Source organism: Haliotis rubra, unplaced genomic scaffold, assembly GCF_003918875.1.
Source record: "Haliotis rubra isolate DU_JTF1 unplaced genomic scaffold, ASM391887v1 Scf58, whole genome shotgun sequence".
Lineage (NCBI taxonomy): Eukaryota > Metazoa > Mollusca > Gastropoda > Lepetellida > Haliotidae > Haliotis > Haliotis rubra.
The window spans coordinates 299,540-317,919 of NW_025767279.1; the positions used below are offsets into that span (position 1 = coordinate 299,540).

General features: G+C 40.2%; 1 protein-coding gene across 1 annotated transcript; it reads left to right on the forward strand.

Annotated features, from left to right (window-relative positions):
* The first annotated feature begins 851 nt into the window (after nucleotides 1–851).
* Nucleotides 852–17,358, forward strand: LOC124254733 (probable E3 ubiquitin-protein ligase makorin-1). Its single transcript, XM_046688575.1, has 8 exons — nucleotides 852–921; nucleotides 3,090–3,215; nucleotides 4,340–4,626; nucleotides 8,918–9,159; nucleotides 9,701–9,708; nucleotides 10,382–10,588; nucleotides 11,731–11,841; nucleotides 14,584–17,358. Exons 1-8 carry the CDS (start codon nucleotides 860–862, stop codon nucleotides 14,882–14,884), a joined length of 1,344 nt encoding a protein of 447 aa, XP_046544531.1. The 5' UTR covers nucleotides 852–859; the 3' UTR covers nucleotides 14,885–17,358.
* The last annotated feature ends 1,022 nt before the right edge of the window (nucleotides 17,359–18,380 follow it).

Sequence of the window (18,380 nt, forward strand, 5' to 3'; positions counted from 1 at the left end):
TCATATGTTTAATTTCTAACTGAAAACATCTTATGTAGGAAATAATGTATCCAAACATGAACAGTACAGCACTCCAAGAATACTTCAAAATGGTTGAATCGTTCAACATGTTGTTTGATTTAAATCTTTAAAATCTAATTCTTGCATTATACCCAGCTGCTGAAAGCTATCTTAGAAATCTTTGAAAATCAATTAATGTTCTTCCATAGGCACAAATTTACTACATGTCAGTCATGATTTATCACTTGTGATTGTAACTTCATTCCTTATCCCAGCCTTTAATGAACCAAAATAGTTTTCTTTAAAATTACCCAGCAACAGATTATCTTTTACAAACTGATGCAAGAATGAGTGACTATCAAACAGAAACGATCGAATTCTTTCAGTTACATAAAGACGTAATTTCATTTACACTTGAATGCTTTACAATAAAACAAGAGCGTCAGACATAAAAATGATTAACAAAATTAAAATGTTGCTTTTCATATACTCACCGAATAAATATTCTTAGAGTTTCACTACTGTCAAACATATTCGATTCTGGGCGATACACGAAAACCCTGTCTGAAGAAGAGTTCGCCTGAGTGTCTAGTTGATGCAATCTGCGTTTATTAGTTTTCATGCAATAGTATCTTAACCTATTGCAGTTTCGTACACATAGAAGGTGTTAATTAGGCTGAAGGATCAACATAAACCTGAAAATAAATATAATGCATTAATGTAGTGTTATCATGCTGTATACGATTTGCAGATATATGCGCAATTACCTAATATTGTGTCATCGCAAGCTCAGATATACAGACAACCTAGACATGAAAGATACATAGCAGGTGCATGTATGGATAATCGAGTTGAAAACATGGCGGAAGGTTGCGATAGCCAGCCTGAAACACCCGTCTGGAGCAAAGACATATTTTGCAGGTGAAACTTTTGAAGGGGAAGGCAATCATGTGCCAATGTCATGTTCATATATAGAACACGACTTTTTGTGTTAATTCAGGGAAAGGGCTTTCTTTCACTGAGAAATTGTTATTGAGCCGCGTGCCCTTTGCTTGAACCATTGGATCTGGTCTAAAAATAATTTCATGTTTTCATCACCAGGGTGCAATGAATGTGGCAACACCATAGGCATATTGCATTTATCAGAGATATTATAATAAGACCATACTATTTTGAAGTCACGCACTGAAAGAAATGGTTCACATTTGTTTGCAATGAACTCGCGAAAAGCCGCGAGTCCGGGACAACTGCCCGATCAGCTGATTAGCTAAAGATAGGTAGGGAAACTGTATTTGTTCATATCCGTTGAGTACTTTGTGGGATACGATTGCCAGTATAGCATCCGAGCCAGCTAAACACAAGTACCAAGTCTCCATTCATATACTATTGCGATTCACTAATATTAATTTTTGGTTGTGTATGTTGACATGCACATATTATTTTTGCAGACAAGTTATTTTTTTTATACTTTACTTTGGAAATTGATTGTGTTGATATTTTTTTATTAATTTCTATGAATTGTCAACCCCAATTGACAAATAGTTTTACAGAATTGCCAGGATCTCAGTCATGTTATTGAAAGTGAAAACCATTAAAGGGAGATTTCCAATGATCTGGAGATCCGTTACAGTTTGAACCTAGGATTTGATGAATAAACTAAAGCCCTGTATGAAATCTAGATATTGTCTCAGTGTAATAGAGATAATCAATATAGTTACTGATATAAATCAAAAGGTGTTAATTTGCACCCTTTCCAGACCAATACAAATTTGGAAGAAATGCAATGCCTCTTAGTAGTCTTACATATAGAACTATATGTGTGACTAAGTGAGGTGAGATCGATGATAAAGTGGTACATATAAAGTAGGGGTAACTATTGAGGGGGAAACATTTTTAACTATTGTGATAGTGATAGTCTATTGCAACCAAATTATATTGCAATACTATTGAAAAAGGTTTTTCTCCTTGAATTGTCTCATTTGAAGTCATTTCCCCAATGAATGTATAGTTTGTATGAAATAAAAACAGGCTGAAGTAGTTTCTGTCCCTTTAAATAACTGACAAGACACTTGAAACCCAGATCAAGTAAACAGTCATGTTTGTTTAAGAGGTAACGGGTGGAAAACTAAAAAAACAATGTGAACGAATCTGGTACATCCTGTATTTTGTGCTGTGCATTTCTCAATGGAAGACAATCACTAAATTATCAATAGTCACAAATACTATCGATGCGTTGATAGTGTTTTTTTTCTACCATCTATAAATTGCTATCTGAGACTCAACAATTGCAATCCATCGATAGTTCGATGCATCGTCACAGCCCCAATATAAAGGATGAAAATTTATGGATGTCAGCCTCTATGATATGAGGAACATGACATTTCAGCGTGTATTCTTACTCCTTCATCAGAATAATAGACCTTGTATGATTGTTAGGGGAAACATGTATTGTAATACATAGCGTGTTACGCATACTGAAGAAATATTCATCATAAGCATGATGAAGAGAATTAATTGTTTTTATTTATTCAACATATTTCTTCTATGATACAAGGGCTTGTAAAATCCATGTTTCAAAATATTCTTTTTCCTATCTTTATGAACAATAGAACTGGGACATTTTCATGAGTAGCTGTTTAATAATATTTTACTTTGCATTCAGCTTTTATTTTTAGATTATTTGGGGGGTGTTGTCATGGGTATCATTACAAATACAGTAAACTATGTTTATAATGAACTAGTTTATAACAAACTGATGGATATAACAAACATTTCTGTGTTTGATCCTAACCACTGGCTGTACATTTTGTCAAAATGCTTAGTTTTAACAAAACTTGGTTACATAAAACTAAAACTAGTGTTCACTTTGAATTTGTTATAACTATAACTATATCTTATTGTATTATGTTAACATAGGTTTCATAATAATCCACATTAGTCGAGCACATAGAAGGATATACTCAGAGGCCAATATTGAGCCCATGTCTGCAGAAAATGTCAGAACCAATCATCAAAATTTGAATTTTTGTTCATGACAGTGTGCATGCATCTATGTGATTGGCAGTGATTGAGATGTTTGTTTTGACTAGGTACTATCTCCATGGTGTGTGTCGTGAAGGCGATAGTTGCCGCTACTCCCATGACCGTTCCGCCCAAGCCTCCATGGTATGCCGCTTCTATCTCAAGGGCAACTGCACATATGGAGACAAATGCAGGTGAGCAGAAAACCATATAACAAACTACAATGAGGAATATCCTGTATAAACCAGTGTATTATATCTCCATGCAGGTGTGGTAAATATCCTGGTTCTGTTTGCTTCCTTTAGCTTCTTTCAGACTGCCATCTCTTTTATAGGTAACTTCTCCCCAAATGTTTCATTCTCAGTGGTGAAATTAGATTGGATGGCTATTTTGAGTTCCTCATGTTTTGTATGAGCCTTAAAACAAACTGGGTTTTATGTTGGTTGTTTAATCTTCACTTGGTCTTTATCAACCTTATTCAGCTTTGCTATGCTGAGTTGTGTCATGAGAGGCGACTAACGGGATCTGGTGGTCCGACTCGCTGATTTGGTTGACACATGTGATGTGCATTCAGGTCTCTGTGGCTGCACATAAGCTGATTTTATAGTGCTAGCCAACCCTTGAAGATCCAGGTTAGAACTGGTCTTTAGCAACCCATGCCTGTCACAAAAGGTGACTAACGGGATCGGGTGGTCAGGCTCGCTGATTAAGTAGACATCAATTAAGTGTCATCAATTGCATAGATCGATGCTCATGCTGTTGATCACTGGTTTGTCTGGTCCAGACTCCATTATTTACAGATTGCTGCCACATAGCTGGAATATTGCTGAGTGCAGTGTAAAACTAAAATTGCTCACTCACTCAGTTGTGTCCCTTAAAATCACCAGGACCCCAGATTTGCCGTTGTTATGACGATACAGCTCTTGGCCACACCTAAGTAGCAAAGAGTAGATGATTTATCAGAATTACTTTGAACAAACTATCTGTTAAAAGCAGCTCTACTTTGGCAGTACAGTATGTTTATCTTAAGTTTACCCCCGCCGTGATGTTGCAGGAATATTGCTAAAAGCGGTTTATAAAAAAGCGGCGTAAAACCACACTCAGTCAGTCAGTAAGTAGTTGCTTATGTTTCAACACCAGAAATGTCACTCATGTAAACTTTGATGAAAATGTTTGAAAAAAATGTACCAACATTGTGAAGCTGCAATCTATTGTGGTGTGTATTCATTAGTATTTCAAATCATGTGATACCAGGCATGTGTTGCTATGGTAATCATAGTTTGTAGTTTGTACTTGAAACGACGTATGACTTTTTCAGATATGACCACGTAAAACCACAAAAAGATGTCTCAAAACACCAACCTTCCAACAAGATCTCATCAAATGACGTAAATCCCAAGTCAGCTGTAAGCAACTCACAGTCACACAAGCCCCCGCCATTCAGCAGCTGTTGTAACGCCGACTTCAAGAGTAACATGGTGTCCCTAAAGAAGGGCGTGGCGCCAAGTCCTCAGCCTCAGGTGACCTTATCCTCCCTGGGGAAGCCAGCAGAGGAGTGGGTCAAGGCTAAAGAATTTGTCCCAGGACAGCCCTATGAGGGTGCAGGTGAGGTTCAACCCCAGCTGAATTCATCTAGGGCAACTGACCGATAGTCTGTTTGCCTATCCTAGATTTACGAGACTCTCACCTTGGTTTGGTTGATAGAGGCTTTGCCAGGATATTGGGAAGTCAGTGGTTTAATCATCATCTGGGTCGAACCAAAATACTTCGCACTTGAAATATAGGGGATGAAATAAGGACCCGTTGGGTCAGAGTCAGTGTCCTGTGTCGGAGTTGGCTGCGCATGTTGAAAATGGGGGTGGCCTAGTGGTTGAAACATCGATTGTCACACCAATGACCCGGGTTTGATTGCCCACATGGGCACAATGTGTGAATCCCATTTCTGGTGTCTCCAGCTGTGATATTGCTGGAATATTGCTAAAGCAGCGTAAAACTAAACTCACTCACTCACTCGGTCTGTAAATAATCAGATCTGGACCAGATAATCCAGTGATTAACAGCATGAGCATCAATCTACACAATTGGGATACGATGACATGTGTCCATCAAGTGTGCTTTCCTGACCACCCGATCATGTTAGTCGCCTCTTAGAACAAGCATAGGTTGCTGAAGACCAATTCTAATCCAGATCTTCTCAGGTAGGCTAACACTATAAAACCAACTTAAGTTCTGTTCACGTTGCTGCATGAAGGAGATAACAATATTAGAATTCCCCCCCACTGATAGCGTTTAGGGAACGTTCATAATTTATGGTTAGGGGGTTACATTTTGTTGGGGGGAGGGGGTGTCAGCAATTTTGTACACACATACTAGAGGGGGGTCAGCAATTTTGTACATAAAAATATGTTTAAAAGTATGCTTAGAAATTATGGGAAGAGGAGGGGGGGGTCATTGATTTTGTACATAAATTTTGGGAGGGTCATTCATATTGTACATGCTTCTACATAAAAACCCTAGCCACAAATTATGAATGGTCCCTTATGGTGCAGTCCCAGTGCCGACCTTACGCTACTCGACCTTCTCGACCTGAAGGTCAAGTTGGGGGTCGACCTGGTTGAGTTGAAGAACGAGTAAGGTTGAATCAGATCGAGTCAGGTCAACAAGTTTTTGAAAATATTTTGACATGTCAAAAAATGTCCCCGACTTCCTCCTCTACCTTCGGTGCGAGATGGGGTCGAGAATAGGTCTAGGTAGGTCGAAAAAAGGTTGAGTTGAAGGTCGAGCTGGCCTGACATGCCGATCTGTGTTCGTCTTAGAGTCGATCTGTACTCGGCCTCGACTTGACCTTGAGTCGACCTACTCGAACTGGACTGGACTCGACCTGAAGTCAACCTATCTCGACCTCAACTCAAACTAATCGAGTCCGCGCCGACCGCATAAATGGTCGCCATCTTCCAAATTGCTTCATAAAAGCCAAACGGCAGCCAGTGGTAGCACATCATCTCCACACCAACCTGCTGCCACCCAGAGGTCCACTCTGAGCACACCACTCTCTCCAACAAAGCAGCGGAACAGGCTGGTATCTTCCCCAGCTTAGACTCCAGTGCTGCAGCAGGTATATTTCTGTACCTGCCAAGCGGTCTCTTGGACTCTACACGCACCTCAGAGGATCAGTCACATGTTCAGGACTCTCAGCAAAGACAGTGAAACTGAGAAGTAGAACTTGATACTCATATATTGTCATGAGCCCTTTATACTGACGTGAAATGTTACCTTCAGATTATGTAAATGAGTTTCCAATAAAAGATTTAACAGCTTTTTTCATCTGATTTTTTTTGGTATTTTCCATCCATTGCTAAGTGTTAATGTAAATACATCTTGTACGATTGTAATACAATTTGTTTTGTTCATCATGTATATAGTTAGTTTTCATTTTATTTTTTCACGCATTTACCAATTGTAAATAGTGTAAATAAAAAACAAACAAAAGTTCCTTTGTAAATGAAGTAGTCCTAAATAAAAGAGTACACTTTAAAGTCATTTGGATATCATCTTCTCTTGCCAACGAACAGCTCCTGTGCCCATGAAATAGTCCTTCAAATATTTCCTTTGGTTGGCGCCATCTAGTGGTAGTGCGGTAACGTTCCTCGCACACCGGTTATCCCCATCAAGCAGCTGTGTGCAGGTGCGCCACTCGCCTGGGGTGAGTGAACAGTCCTCATTCCCCTTGTCTATGAGGTTCATCTGACTGTTCCGGTTCCTCGTTCTCAGCATGTTGTGTAAAGTGACGCAGTCCAGGGTTATCTGTTCAGCTCTGTCTGCAGTGCTATTTAGGGAGCCGAGGAGGATCTGGAACCTCATAGCCAGAATCCCGAAGGTATTCTCCACCACTCGTATGGCCCGAAACAGTCTGCAAAAGTCACAAATTAAACATTTTTAGGTCAAATGCATTAAAAATTCAAAACCTTTGATATAATATTGCATACACCAAAAGATACTAAGTTATAATTTGATTTAGGTATTTATGGAAAAGAATAATTACCTGCAGTTGAAGATCTGCTGATCGGGGTCTATCTGATGCATGGAAAATGACTTCATCATCCAGGGGGCGGAGTGGAAAGGAATCGTCGCCGATGATGAAGTATGGCACACCATACAGGGAATACAAGACCATCGCCCTCCATCCGATTTCGTGAATGGTTGAAGACCATCAGCGTCTGATGCTGATCCCTTGGCCCTGACGTTGACCCATGGGAACTTGTAATCGGCATCCGCGAGTGCCAGCAAGACAATAGAGAAGAAGTACTTGTAGTAGTAGAAGAGGGACATGCTTTTGGGAGGCTTCTTGATGGGTATGTGCTTGCCGTCAAAAGCACCGGTGCAATATAGAAATTGCCACCTTTCCTTGAAAGCATGGGCGACAGTATTCCATCTGCTCTGATCCCACTCATCTGACCGATACTCAGCTTTGAAGGCGTCAAGGATGGGATTGATGTGCCTACGGCTGAGGCTTTGGCTTTGGAGGAGGGTTGGCATTCTCCAGGTCATCCACCAGTGTAAGCAGGTGCTAGGCTATCTGCACCCAAATGGTAAGCAGTCTTCGCTTCTTGGGGCTCACCATGTTTACGTAAAGGTTCCTGATGGTGATGTTACTACTTTGCACTCCTCTAATTGAATGGGTACCTGGTGAAAATGCACCCTGTAATTTATACAGTTTGGAAACCAAGGGTCTACTTGGCAGAAAAATGTAATTTCCCTCTAGAACCAGTCACTCTCCGGTTGAACACAGGTCGCGTAGAGGTCGGGCCGGTCGACTTAGGGCGAAATTAATTTGAAATTAGGTCGATATAAAGATCTAGCTGGTGGAGTACATGTCTTCTCAACTTGGCCGACCTGAGTCGATATAGGTCGACAGAAGTCGAAGTAAAATCGAACTAAGGTCTTAAAGGTCCTTACGACGTCGTTTTGAAGTCGTGAGGTCGTTGTGAGGTCGAGATACCCCCCAGGTCGAGACAGGTTGAGTAGTTTGCGAGGTCGCCACTGGGACCGCACCATTACATTCATTATCACTTCCGCTGTCATAGTTATCTCCCCTTGACCATAAACAATAGTTGCTACCCTATGCTTACAAAAAGCTGCTGAAAGGAAGCATTTTATGGGCTACACTAAGCAAGCAAACCCTTCACATAGGCAAAGCATGCAGAGCATGGGCTAAGCAAGGGCTAAGCAAGCAATGACTTCACATATTGTAAGCTACACAGAGTACGCCATGCCACATAAGACAAGCATAGGCTACACAAAGCATGCATTGGCTATGCAAAACTGCAAGTTATAGACTAAATAAGTGTAGATTTCACAAAGCTAGTACATCATAATTACACCTAGCAGGTATGTTACAGGATACACAAAACATACACTGGCAAATGGTAGCAGTCATGCTACACAGTCCAAGAACAGACTAGCACAGGCTTGACAATGCAAGCGTAGGCTATGAAAAAAGGGACCCATAAAGATCAGATTTAGAATTGGTCTTCAACAACCCTTGCTTACGACAACCCTTGTCGTAAGAGGCGACTAACAGGATTGGGTTGTCAGGCTCGCTACCTTGGTTTACACATCGTCTTCGTATTCCAATTGCGTAGATTGATGCCCATACTGATAATCACTGGATTGTCTGGTCCAGACTTGATTATTTACAGACCACCCCCATATAGCTGGAATATTGCTGAGTGTGGCATTAAACAACAAACCAACCAATCAAACTATGCTAAAAGTAAAAGGGCATAATCTCTTCACAGCCGGTAAAGGCTCCACTAAGCAATTATCGACACAAAACATGCATCCGCACCACGCAAGTGTACATTATAAACAGATCGCAAATGCCACCTTGTTCCAGTTCCAAGCTCCTATGCCAAAGCAGCCAAGGTCGGCAAGCCCGAGGAAGAAGAGACCCCAGCTGCAGATGATGATGGTGCGTATGAAGCAACAGATAACTCGAAGATGCTGTGCCCATTTGCTGCCCACGGAGAGTGTTGGTATGGTGACAACTGCGAGTACCTCCATGGCAATATCTGTGACCTTTGTGGCCTTGCTGTCCTTCACCCTGACGAACCCGACCAGCAGGAACAGCACAGGAAGGTAAGGCCCTGGGGAGTGCTGCTTGACATGGTGGTGCAGGCCGCCCACTAACAGACTCACTTATCCATATATTCCATTTTGCGTATCTTGCTTTAATAAAAAAACACACACCTAAATTCAAGTAAAAACACTTCTGAATACATGACGTTTTATGGATCACAACTTCTTTTGTATTCTTTATACGACATTTCTCCGGTAAAATAGAAAGTACGTAGTTATCCATAAACTGGTTATGTATTCATGTTCGTCAAACTTCTAAATGCCTATCAAGGACAATACAAACACTCCTTTTTACACAAATCAGTAATATTCGTTTCTTGTGACTGCAAATAACGAATTGAATTCATGAAGGGATAGCATTGGATTCATCGAATATTTGAGTGAATCTTAACAGCCCTAGCCCATACTATGATGATATGAGAAGGGCAAGGCTTGCCAAGACGCAGTAATTTGTTGTGCACAGTTCAGTCCTTTGGGTATGGCCCAAACTCATGTCAAGACCCCATGATCATGGGTTTGTCAGCCCAGAGTATGTTTCTAGGTTTGTCAGCCCAAAGTCTGTGGGTAACAGCAAAGTTGGGGCAGTGGGTTAGCTTAGTGGTTAAAGCGTTCCCATTTCTGGTGTCCTCTATTGTGATATTGACTGAATATTGCGAAAGCAGCATAAAACTAACACTCACTCACTCACACTACACCAAAGTGTCTGAGACCTATGGGGTGGGGGTGGGGTGGATGAAGTGGGGGCGTTCTTCCCATAGTAGATGGGTACAACAAGGATTGGTCGGCTCAAAGTCAGTATAATGTGTCTGAGTGGGGTATTCATGCTTAACTGTGGCATGGTATCTCAGTGAGCTAGCACTGTGAAACCAGCTGAAGTCTGGGCTGGTACAAGCAGCCACACATACACATATGACCGAAATATTCTTAAGTGCGACGTTAAACCCCATTTCACCTCACCTCACCCGTAGGCTGATATGCTTGGATATAACTGGAATACTGCTTAGAGAGGCGTTAGATCTCATTCATTGTTATGATATAACAAAATAATAGGCACCCTGATGAAGAGGCACATTTTGGGTTGTAGTTGACAACTGATCAACTGAAAAAGTCGCTTCCAGTATGTTGCATCAGGATTAGTGTGCCTATGTTGTAAATACTGATTTTGGTAGTTAAAGATGTTGATCCACTAAGATGGTGTCTCATTTTACAGGAATGTATAGAGCGCGCGCCATGAAAAGGACATGGAGTTGTCCTTCGCTATTGCTCGCAGTAAAGACAAGGCCTGCGGTATATGTATGGATGTGGTGGTGGAGAAGAATCCAGTCAGCGAGCGGCGCTTCGGGATTCTGCCCGGCTGCAACCACTGCTTCTGTCTCTCCTGTATACGCAAGTGGAGGTGTGCCAAGCAATTTGAAAATAAAATAATCAGGTAGGAATAATTTTTACAGATTCTAGTATCTGTGAAGATTTGGGTTAGAATTTGTCTTCAGTAACACATGTTTGTCGTAAGAGGCGATTAACAGGATCGGGTCGTCAGGCTCGCTGACTTGGTTGACATATGTCATCGTATTGCAATTGTGTAGATCGATGCTCAAGCTGTTGATCACTGGATTGTCTGGTGCAGACTGGATTATTTACAGACTGTTGCCATATAGCTGGAATATTGCTGAGTGCGGCATAAAACTAAACTCACTCACAGATTCTAGTATTTTTTAGTCATTTGTGTACATAGTGGGGATGATACACATGAAGACCTTAGTTAGAAATGATATTGAACAACCCATGCTTGTCACAAAAGGCAACTAACAGGATTGTGTGGACAGACACACTAGCTTGCTTGACACATGTCATTGTATCCCAGTTATATCAATGTTCATGATGTCTTTCCCTGGAATGCCTGGCCCAGACTCGATTATTTACAGAATGCCGTTAAATAGCTGGAATATTGATGAGTGTGGCATTATAAAAACAACAACAAAACAGTGTGTGGAATCTGGAGCTTCACAACTAGACAGTTACTTTTGTGAAGAATGAGGACTATTTTTAATGGATATACAACTTCTTTATTCCATATAGGCGACGTTTCCACATAGATTCTAATGTCTTGGTCAGAATCTATGTCGAAACATCGCCTATATAGAATAAAGAAGTTGTATATCCATAAAAATAGTCCTCATTCTTCATCTACCCAACTTCTAGAATGCCAATCAAAGAAGTTACTTCTGTGACTTAGCTTTTCAATCACGAAGACAAAGTTTTCATGTGCACATTTATTGCACACACTGTATGCCTGTACAGTGAGTGTTTCTTTAAGTTATACTAAATGTACTGATGGAAACATATAAGGAAAGTCATGAAAGCACAAGTGCTCCTTAATTATGCACAGATTTTCACTCACAGTATATATCAAAGTATGCAAAGAAAGAGGATATACCAACACTTGTACTTTCATGTGTTCCCATATTCGCTTCCATCAGTGTATATTCTGAATCTTCCACAGTACGGCCGGATTCAGCAGAGTTTGTTGTGACAGTCGATGGTGTAAAACGTGGTACATTTGTTGTGTTTCAGAGCATGTCCTGAGTGTCGGCTTCAGTCCGACTTTGTGACACCCAGCCAGTACTGGTACGAGACCAAAGAAGACAAAGAGAAACTAATTGAAGGTTATAAGGGAGCATTAAGGTACTGTAGGACGACAGTAGCCCTTGCATTTATTAAGAGACCTTGTTTAACGAGAGCTTGATATTTTGAATTTAGCACAAAGTATGTGCTGTAGGCATGAAAATGGTTGTAGAAATTTTAGTCTTCTTGGAACATGTCCATGGCCTTAATGATTTTGAATACAGCAAACTATGTTTATTGATGAACATGTTGATATAACAAACTGTTTGGTCGTGTCACTTGCTGTATATGTTTATGCGTTTACCGAACTGCAGTTATGACAAACTTAAATCAGGGACACTTTGAGTTCACATTGAGTAACTGTAGTTTACTGTAAGTGTTTATTGCTGCCATGTTAATCACTGACCCATCAAACATCTTGCTATGTTGGCCGTTGAATTATTCTCCCCTGTATGTAATGCTTGTTGTAAAAGTTGACGAAAGGTGGAAAGGGTGGTTCTGATTGGATGACAGCCTGGATGTCATCATGCACCAACTGCGTGGATCATCGCTTGTCTGGTGCTTTTTCTTTGACCTTTTCTCCAAGAGAATCTTGAGAGACAGAAAATCTTGAGAGTCAGAGTATCTTGAGAGACAGAGAATCTTGAGTCAGAGAATCTTGAGAGACAGAGTATCTTGACAGAGAATCTTGAGAGTCAGAGTATCTTGAGAGTCAGGGAATCTTGAGAGACAGAGAATCTTGAGAGTGAGAGTATCTTGAGAGTCAGAATATCTTGAGAGACAGAGAATCTTGAGTCAGAGAATCTTGAGAGACAGAGTATCTTGAGTCAGAGAATCTTGAGAGACAGAGAATCTTGAGTCAGAGAATCTTGAGAGTCAGAGAATCTTAACAGAATCTTGAGAGTAAGAGAATCTTGAGAGTCAGAGAATCTTGAGAGTCAGAATCTTGACAGAGAATCCTGTGAGTCAGAGAATCTTGAGTCAGAGAATCTTGAGAGTCAGAGTATCTTGAGAGTCAGGGAATCTTGAGAGTCAGAGTATCTTGTGAGTCAGAGAATCTTGAGAGTCAGAGTATCTTGTGAGTCAGAGAATCTTGAAAGTCAGAGTATCCTGTGAGTCAGAATCTTGAGAGTCAGAGAATCTTGAGAGTCAGAATCTTGAGAGACAGAGAATCTTGACAGAATCCTGTGAGTCAGGGAATCTTGAGAGTCAGAGTATCTTGAGAGTCAGGGAATCTTGAGAGTCAGAGAATCCTGTGAGTCAGAGAATCTTGAGAGTCAGAGTATCCTGTGAGTCAGAATCTTGAGAGTCAGAGAATCTTGCGAGTCAGGGAATCTTGAGAGTCAGAGAATCTTGAGAGTCAGAGTATCTTGTGAGTCAGAGAATCTTGAGAGTCAGAGTATCTTGAGAGTCAGAGTATCTTGAGAGTCAGGGAATCCTGTGAGTCAGAGAATCTTGAGAGTCAGAGTATCCTGTGAGTCAGAGAATCTTGAGAGTCAGAGTATCCTGTGAGTCAGAGAATCTTGAGAGTCAGAGAATCTTGAGAGTCAGAGTATCTTGAGAGACAGAGAATCTTGACAGAATCCTGTGAGTCAGAGAATCTTGAGAGTCAGAGTATCTTGAGAGTCAGGGAATCTTGAGAGTCAGAGAATCCTGTGAGTCAGAAAATCTTGAGAGTCAGAGTATCTTGAGAGTCAGGGAATCTTGAGAGACAGAGAATCTTGACAGAGAATCCTGTGAGTCAGAGAATCTTGAGAGTCAGAGTATATTGAGAGTCAGGGAATCTTGAGGGTCAGAGAATCCTGTGAGTCAGAGAATCTTGAGAGTCAGAGTATCTTGAGAGTCAGGGAATCTTGAGAGTCAGAGTATCTTGTGAGTCAGAGAATCTTGAGAGTCAGGGAATCTTGAGAGACAGAGAATCTTGACAGAATCTTGAGAGTCAGAGAATCCTGTGAGTCAGAGAATCTTGAGAGTCAGAGTATCTTGAGAGTCAGGGAATCTTGAGAGTCAGGGAATCTTGAGAGAATCAAGTGTTTATCATAGGTATCAACATGGGTCTATGAAAGTTGTCACTTTGTAAAACAGTAATAACCAGATGACCTGTTACTGAAGCTGTCTGTGCTTGGCGACTTATGAGAAAAAACCAAAGATTGTGCTTTTCCTGAGTATGTCATAAAACTATCCCAATGTTATCTTTCCACACAAATCTTAGTTAAAGCAGTGAACTCTTTTGGATGGAAGGAAAATAACTGGGGGTTTCCCAATGACATTGTTCAAGGAATTCCATAGATTTTTGTAACATTGCGATCATTTGTATGCAGCATCATTAGCGCTGCCACTGTCGTAAGTTTATGTTAAAGTATGGGAGTTACGATCACTTTGTGGGACAGGGACCAGGTCAATAGCAATTATAGATAAATGTATTGAAAAGTCATTGCATTTTCAACTTCAAGAGTGTAGTTCATTTGCTCTGGAATGAATCCTTTTATACCCAAATTGACTGTTACTTGTCTTGTATTGCATGTAAATGTGCTGAATAACCAGTTGCATTCAGGCACATCATTTGGGGAATCAAGCACATTCAGTCACCTTCCACTTTTCATTTTCTTTTTTAGTTGTCCATTTTCCAGATTCATAAAAGTATTCAGACAGTGTGTGAAAGGCATGAACAACTTGGGGATGGAAAAACATATGATGAAATCCTGAGACCAATCTAACCACACTCAAAGCTAATGTTAGGAATACCAATGCACTATTATCCAAGATGATGAACCAGTACTAAACAAAGCTGTTTCCTTTCAGTTCAAAACCATGTCGGTATTTCGATCAGGGAAGAGGCGAGTGTCCCTTCAATGAAAAGTGCTTTTACCTTCATGCATATCCAGACGGGCGGATAGCGGAACCCCAGCCCCGGAAGGTCCGGAGGCGGAGGAACGCAGATGGCGAGACGGACATTGTTAGGCGGATCAGCTTGTGGGACTTCTTCGAGGAGAGGGACATGAGGCACAATTTATGGATCCTAGAAGAGGAGTTCTTGTCACACCTCCTGTTAGATATTATGTTAGATAGTGATTCAAGTAGTGATTCTGATGACGCGTGGTAGCATTTGATTGGTCAGGGACTGGCATGTCGTGTTCTTATTGGCTAATTTATTCTGACTAAACTTGCAGGGAGTGAGCTTGGCCTTTGTTCAGGGCAGAGTGATTGATTTATAGGAGAGTCAAGGATTTGTTTGGTATTAGAAGAAATTGATTCTGCTAATCTGCTACTGGGTTGACTCTGGATAATGGTAGGATAATATTCAGACCCAACAATACACTGCTATAAACCTTCAATAACCAAATAAACCCGTTTTGTACAGGAACGTCTGTGTACTTACAGTTCATAGTGATGTGATATTTTTATTATGCCCTCTGAATCATACAACATATTTATATTTGTGCCACTTTACTGCCATGAATTGTTTTGTTTCCTTACTTGACTGATTTCCATGGTAACGATTTCCTCAGAAATAAGACCTTGTGAAGATCTGGGTAAGAATAGATCGATCTACTGCAAACCATGCTGACAAAATGGATAGGATAGAAAGACTCACTGATGTGTTTGATACCTGACATCCTATATCAGTTGTGTACATTGATCTTGATGATGTCAATCATTGGATTATCTGGTTCACACTGCTATATTAATCAAACAAACAATGAAATCAGTTGTGGAAGGTAGAGTAATTAGTTTCACTGTTTGTGACTTCCGAGATAATATTCTATCAGGGTGTTTGTAAAATATTTTAGCATTCTTTTGTTTTTGTTATAATAAATTGTTTTTGTTTTGCACAAAAACAAACGAGTTGAAATGAGTTTAGCTTGTAAGACCAAATCAATGTTTCTGTTTTTAATGTTTTTGTTACGTTTCCCAATCACTGATTTTCTTAAAAAGTTGTCTGTATAGGCTTTGTCTTGTCACACATTTTTAACCTGAACGTGTTTCAACGAACAAAAAGCAACCCAAATATGTATTTGGTGTTTAGTATCAACTGGCCATCAACTCGTTGCAGTTTTGAAAATCAAGCATGGATGTCAAGAAGTCTTAGTCTTAATGTCAAAAGTTTAAGCAGACCCTGGATTCTAATAGCCAACATAATAGAGCCCAAGTACCGCCTTAGTTTTGAATACAGTTTGATTGTTGTTTTGTTTGATGTTTGGTTGTCTGTTATTGATCCAACAGGTTTTGAGATGCCCCTGTCAAGTGAAACTTTGTGAGCAGACATTCTGTACCCGTTGGACTTGTGGTATCAAGAGACAGAACCCTGTATAGGTTCCTGCACAGCTCGAAAGTGCCAGTCTTCCACTGTTTACCGACTTTGTTAACTAGGAATATATGCATATGCTCAATAATGTACTGGCAACCTGATGTGTTACATTGTCAATATTCATACAATTCACTTCATGCTGTGTAGGGGCGGTGGGGTATCCTAATGGTTAGAGTGTTCGCTTATCATGCCAAAGACCTAGGTTTGATTCCCCACATGGGTACAATGTGTGAAGACCATTTCAGGTATTGGCTTGGATGTGGATAAATGGTTGTACTTTCCAAAGCTCCGTATACTGTTGTTTAAAGCAGTGCTGAACTGCATCTTTGCTGAACTGCATCTCCCATCCCGACAATAGTTCGTATCAGGATTTTCTGTTTGTTAACTCAATGTAGATGATAGTTTTATGAGTAACAACCTCTTTTCATTGTGATAAACAGGTAATCTCATTTTTCTCCCTGAACTTTCTGCTGAAATTTTGGGATGAAGAAGTTTTGGCATGGAGAAGTTTTGAGAGGGAACCTTTCAATGTGATAAAGAAATTGTTTCACAAGAGCTTTTCTCTACTTGTTAAACCCCAGTTTGCCGCCGCTCATCCTGTTGATAATTAACACCAGCCTTCACTCAGTTTTTCTATCAAATGGATAACACTTTCTTTTCAGTGTAAGTTATTTTCCATAAACTTTTGTCTACTTTGTCATCCATCAATGTGTAATAAAGGCCTGTATCAAATGGTGTAGTTTTTCAGGTATTGGATAGGTCTGTTGCAAAGGATTGTGGGTCACACATTGTAAGCAGAATACCATCTGTTGCATGGATACCACTGAACCTTATCCCTACACAGTTTGTCAGCTACCTCACTGACATGAAGTGAGCAGGGTGCTTGGAATGTTGACAGTGAACATGCAGGTGCTAGCCCATGTGATAGAGAACGATTCCATTTGTATCTGGACATGTTCAGAGATGTAACTTGGCATTAAGTCTGAACTTGTGTAACGGTTTCTTTTCTTTTGTTATTTAGGATCTGATCATGGACTTGTATTTCCATTTTTAAGACTTGCTACAGAATTATTTTTAGTACTAGACTGACATGAATCATATATTAAACTTGTGAACAGAATTAGATTTTGTAGTATAAAGATGTATTTTGAAGTAGACCAACTTTAAGACATAGTTTCCAGATATAGTAACGCGATACCTGATCAGGAGACTCAAACAGCTAGTCATAGAAATATAGAGTGAGTGTTTGTTGCAAGTACAGTCCAACAAAGGCCAGGCCCCCATTTCTCGAAACAAACTTAAGTTTTTACTCAAATCTCAAACTGAGTTCACAATTTGGAACAGCTGAATTTTTAACTCAACTGCATTTTTTAATTATAAAAGCCCAAACAACTAAACTAATCTATCCACCAAACTCAAATTATCTTCTATAGTTTGAGTTTAATACCGATTTCAGTTCATTCTGTGAAATGCATGTTCCTGCATTTTCTCAAATTTGAGTAAAAACTCGAACTTAAGTCAAAACCCAGACTTAAGTTTGTTTCGAGAAATCGGGGCCTGGTCTGTGAGTTAAGTCATCATCACATCCTGATGCCTGGTTACCATGACAACAAAGTTAACTTTGAAGGACATCATGTAAGTAACAAATGCTGGGTATGGTTAATATGACTACAAGAAGAGCCCACTAACTCCCCCACTAAGTTCCCCACTAAGTCTCTCATGTTCGTGTTGTTATGCCTACAAGACAAAATGTGAGTAAACTTCTGTTATGTCCCTTTTGTCTGGGTTACCATGGCAACTAGTATGTTAAGAGGATACTCACTTGTATATGAGAGATGATAGCTGAAAGTGAATAATCACAAAGTTTTTTGAGGATGTTGTATTCTTCCACTCCTGCATGTGAAATGCGTTTCTGGTATCACCCAATAGGATATTGCTGGATTATTGCTAAAATCATACTCACTGACCCATGAAAATCCATGTCAAAATTTAGTGTTTTTAGTAACCTATGCTTGTCATAAGAGGCGACGAACAGGAAAGGTGGTCAGGCCAACTGACCTGGTTGACATATGTCATCATATCCTAATTGTGTAGGTCGATGCTGATGCTGTTGATCACTGGATTGTCTGGTCCAGACCCGATTATGTACAGATCACCGCCATATAGCTGGAATATTGGTGAGGGCGGCGTTAAACAACAAACAAACCAACCAACCATACTCACTCACTCACTCACTACACTTTCAGCAAGCGTATATTCAGACATTTTCCCAGTTTTTGTTAAAGGTGTG

Excerpts from the sequence above, each read along its gene's own strand:
- LOC124254733 (XM_046688575.1), top strand. The coding sequence starts at position 860 with ATGGCGGAAGGTTGCGATAGCCAGCCTGAAACACCCGTCTGGAGCAAA. Across the intron at positions 4,627-8,917 it reads ACAGCCCTATGAGGGTGCAG|TTCCAAGCTCCTATGCCAAA; the intron begins GTGAGGTTCAAC and ends ACCTTGTTCCAG. Across the intron at positions 10,589-11,730 it reads TTTGAAAATAAAATAATCAG|AGCATGTCCTGAGTGTCGGC; the intron begins GTAGGAATAATT and ends GTTGTGTTTCAG.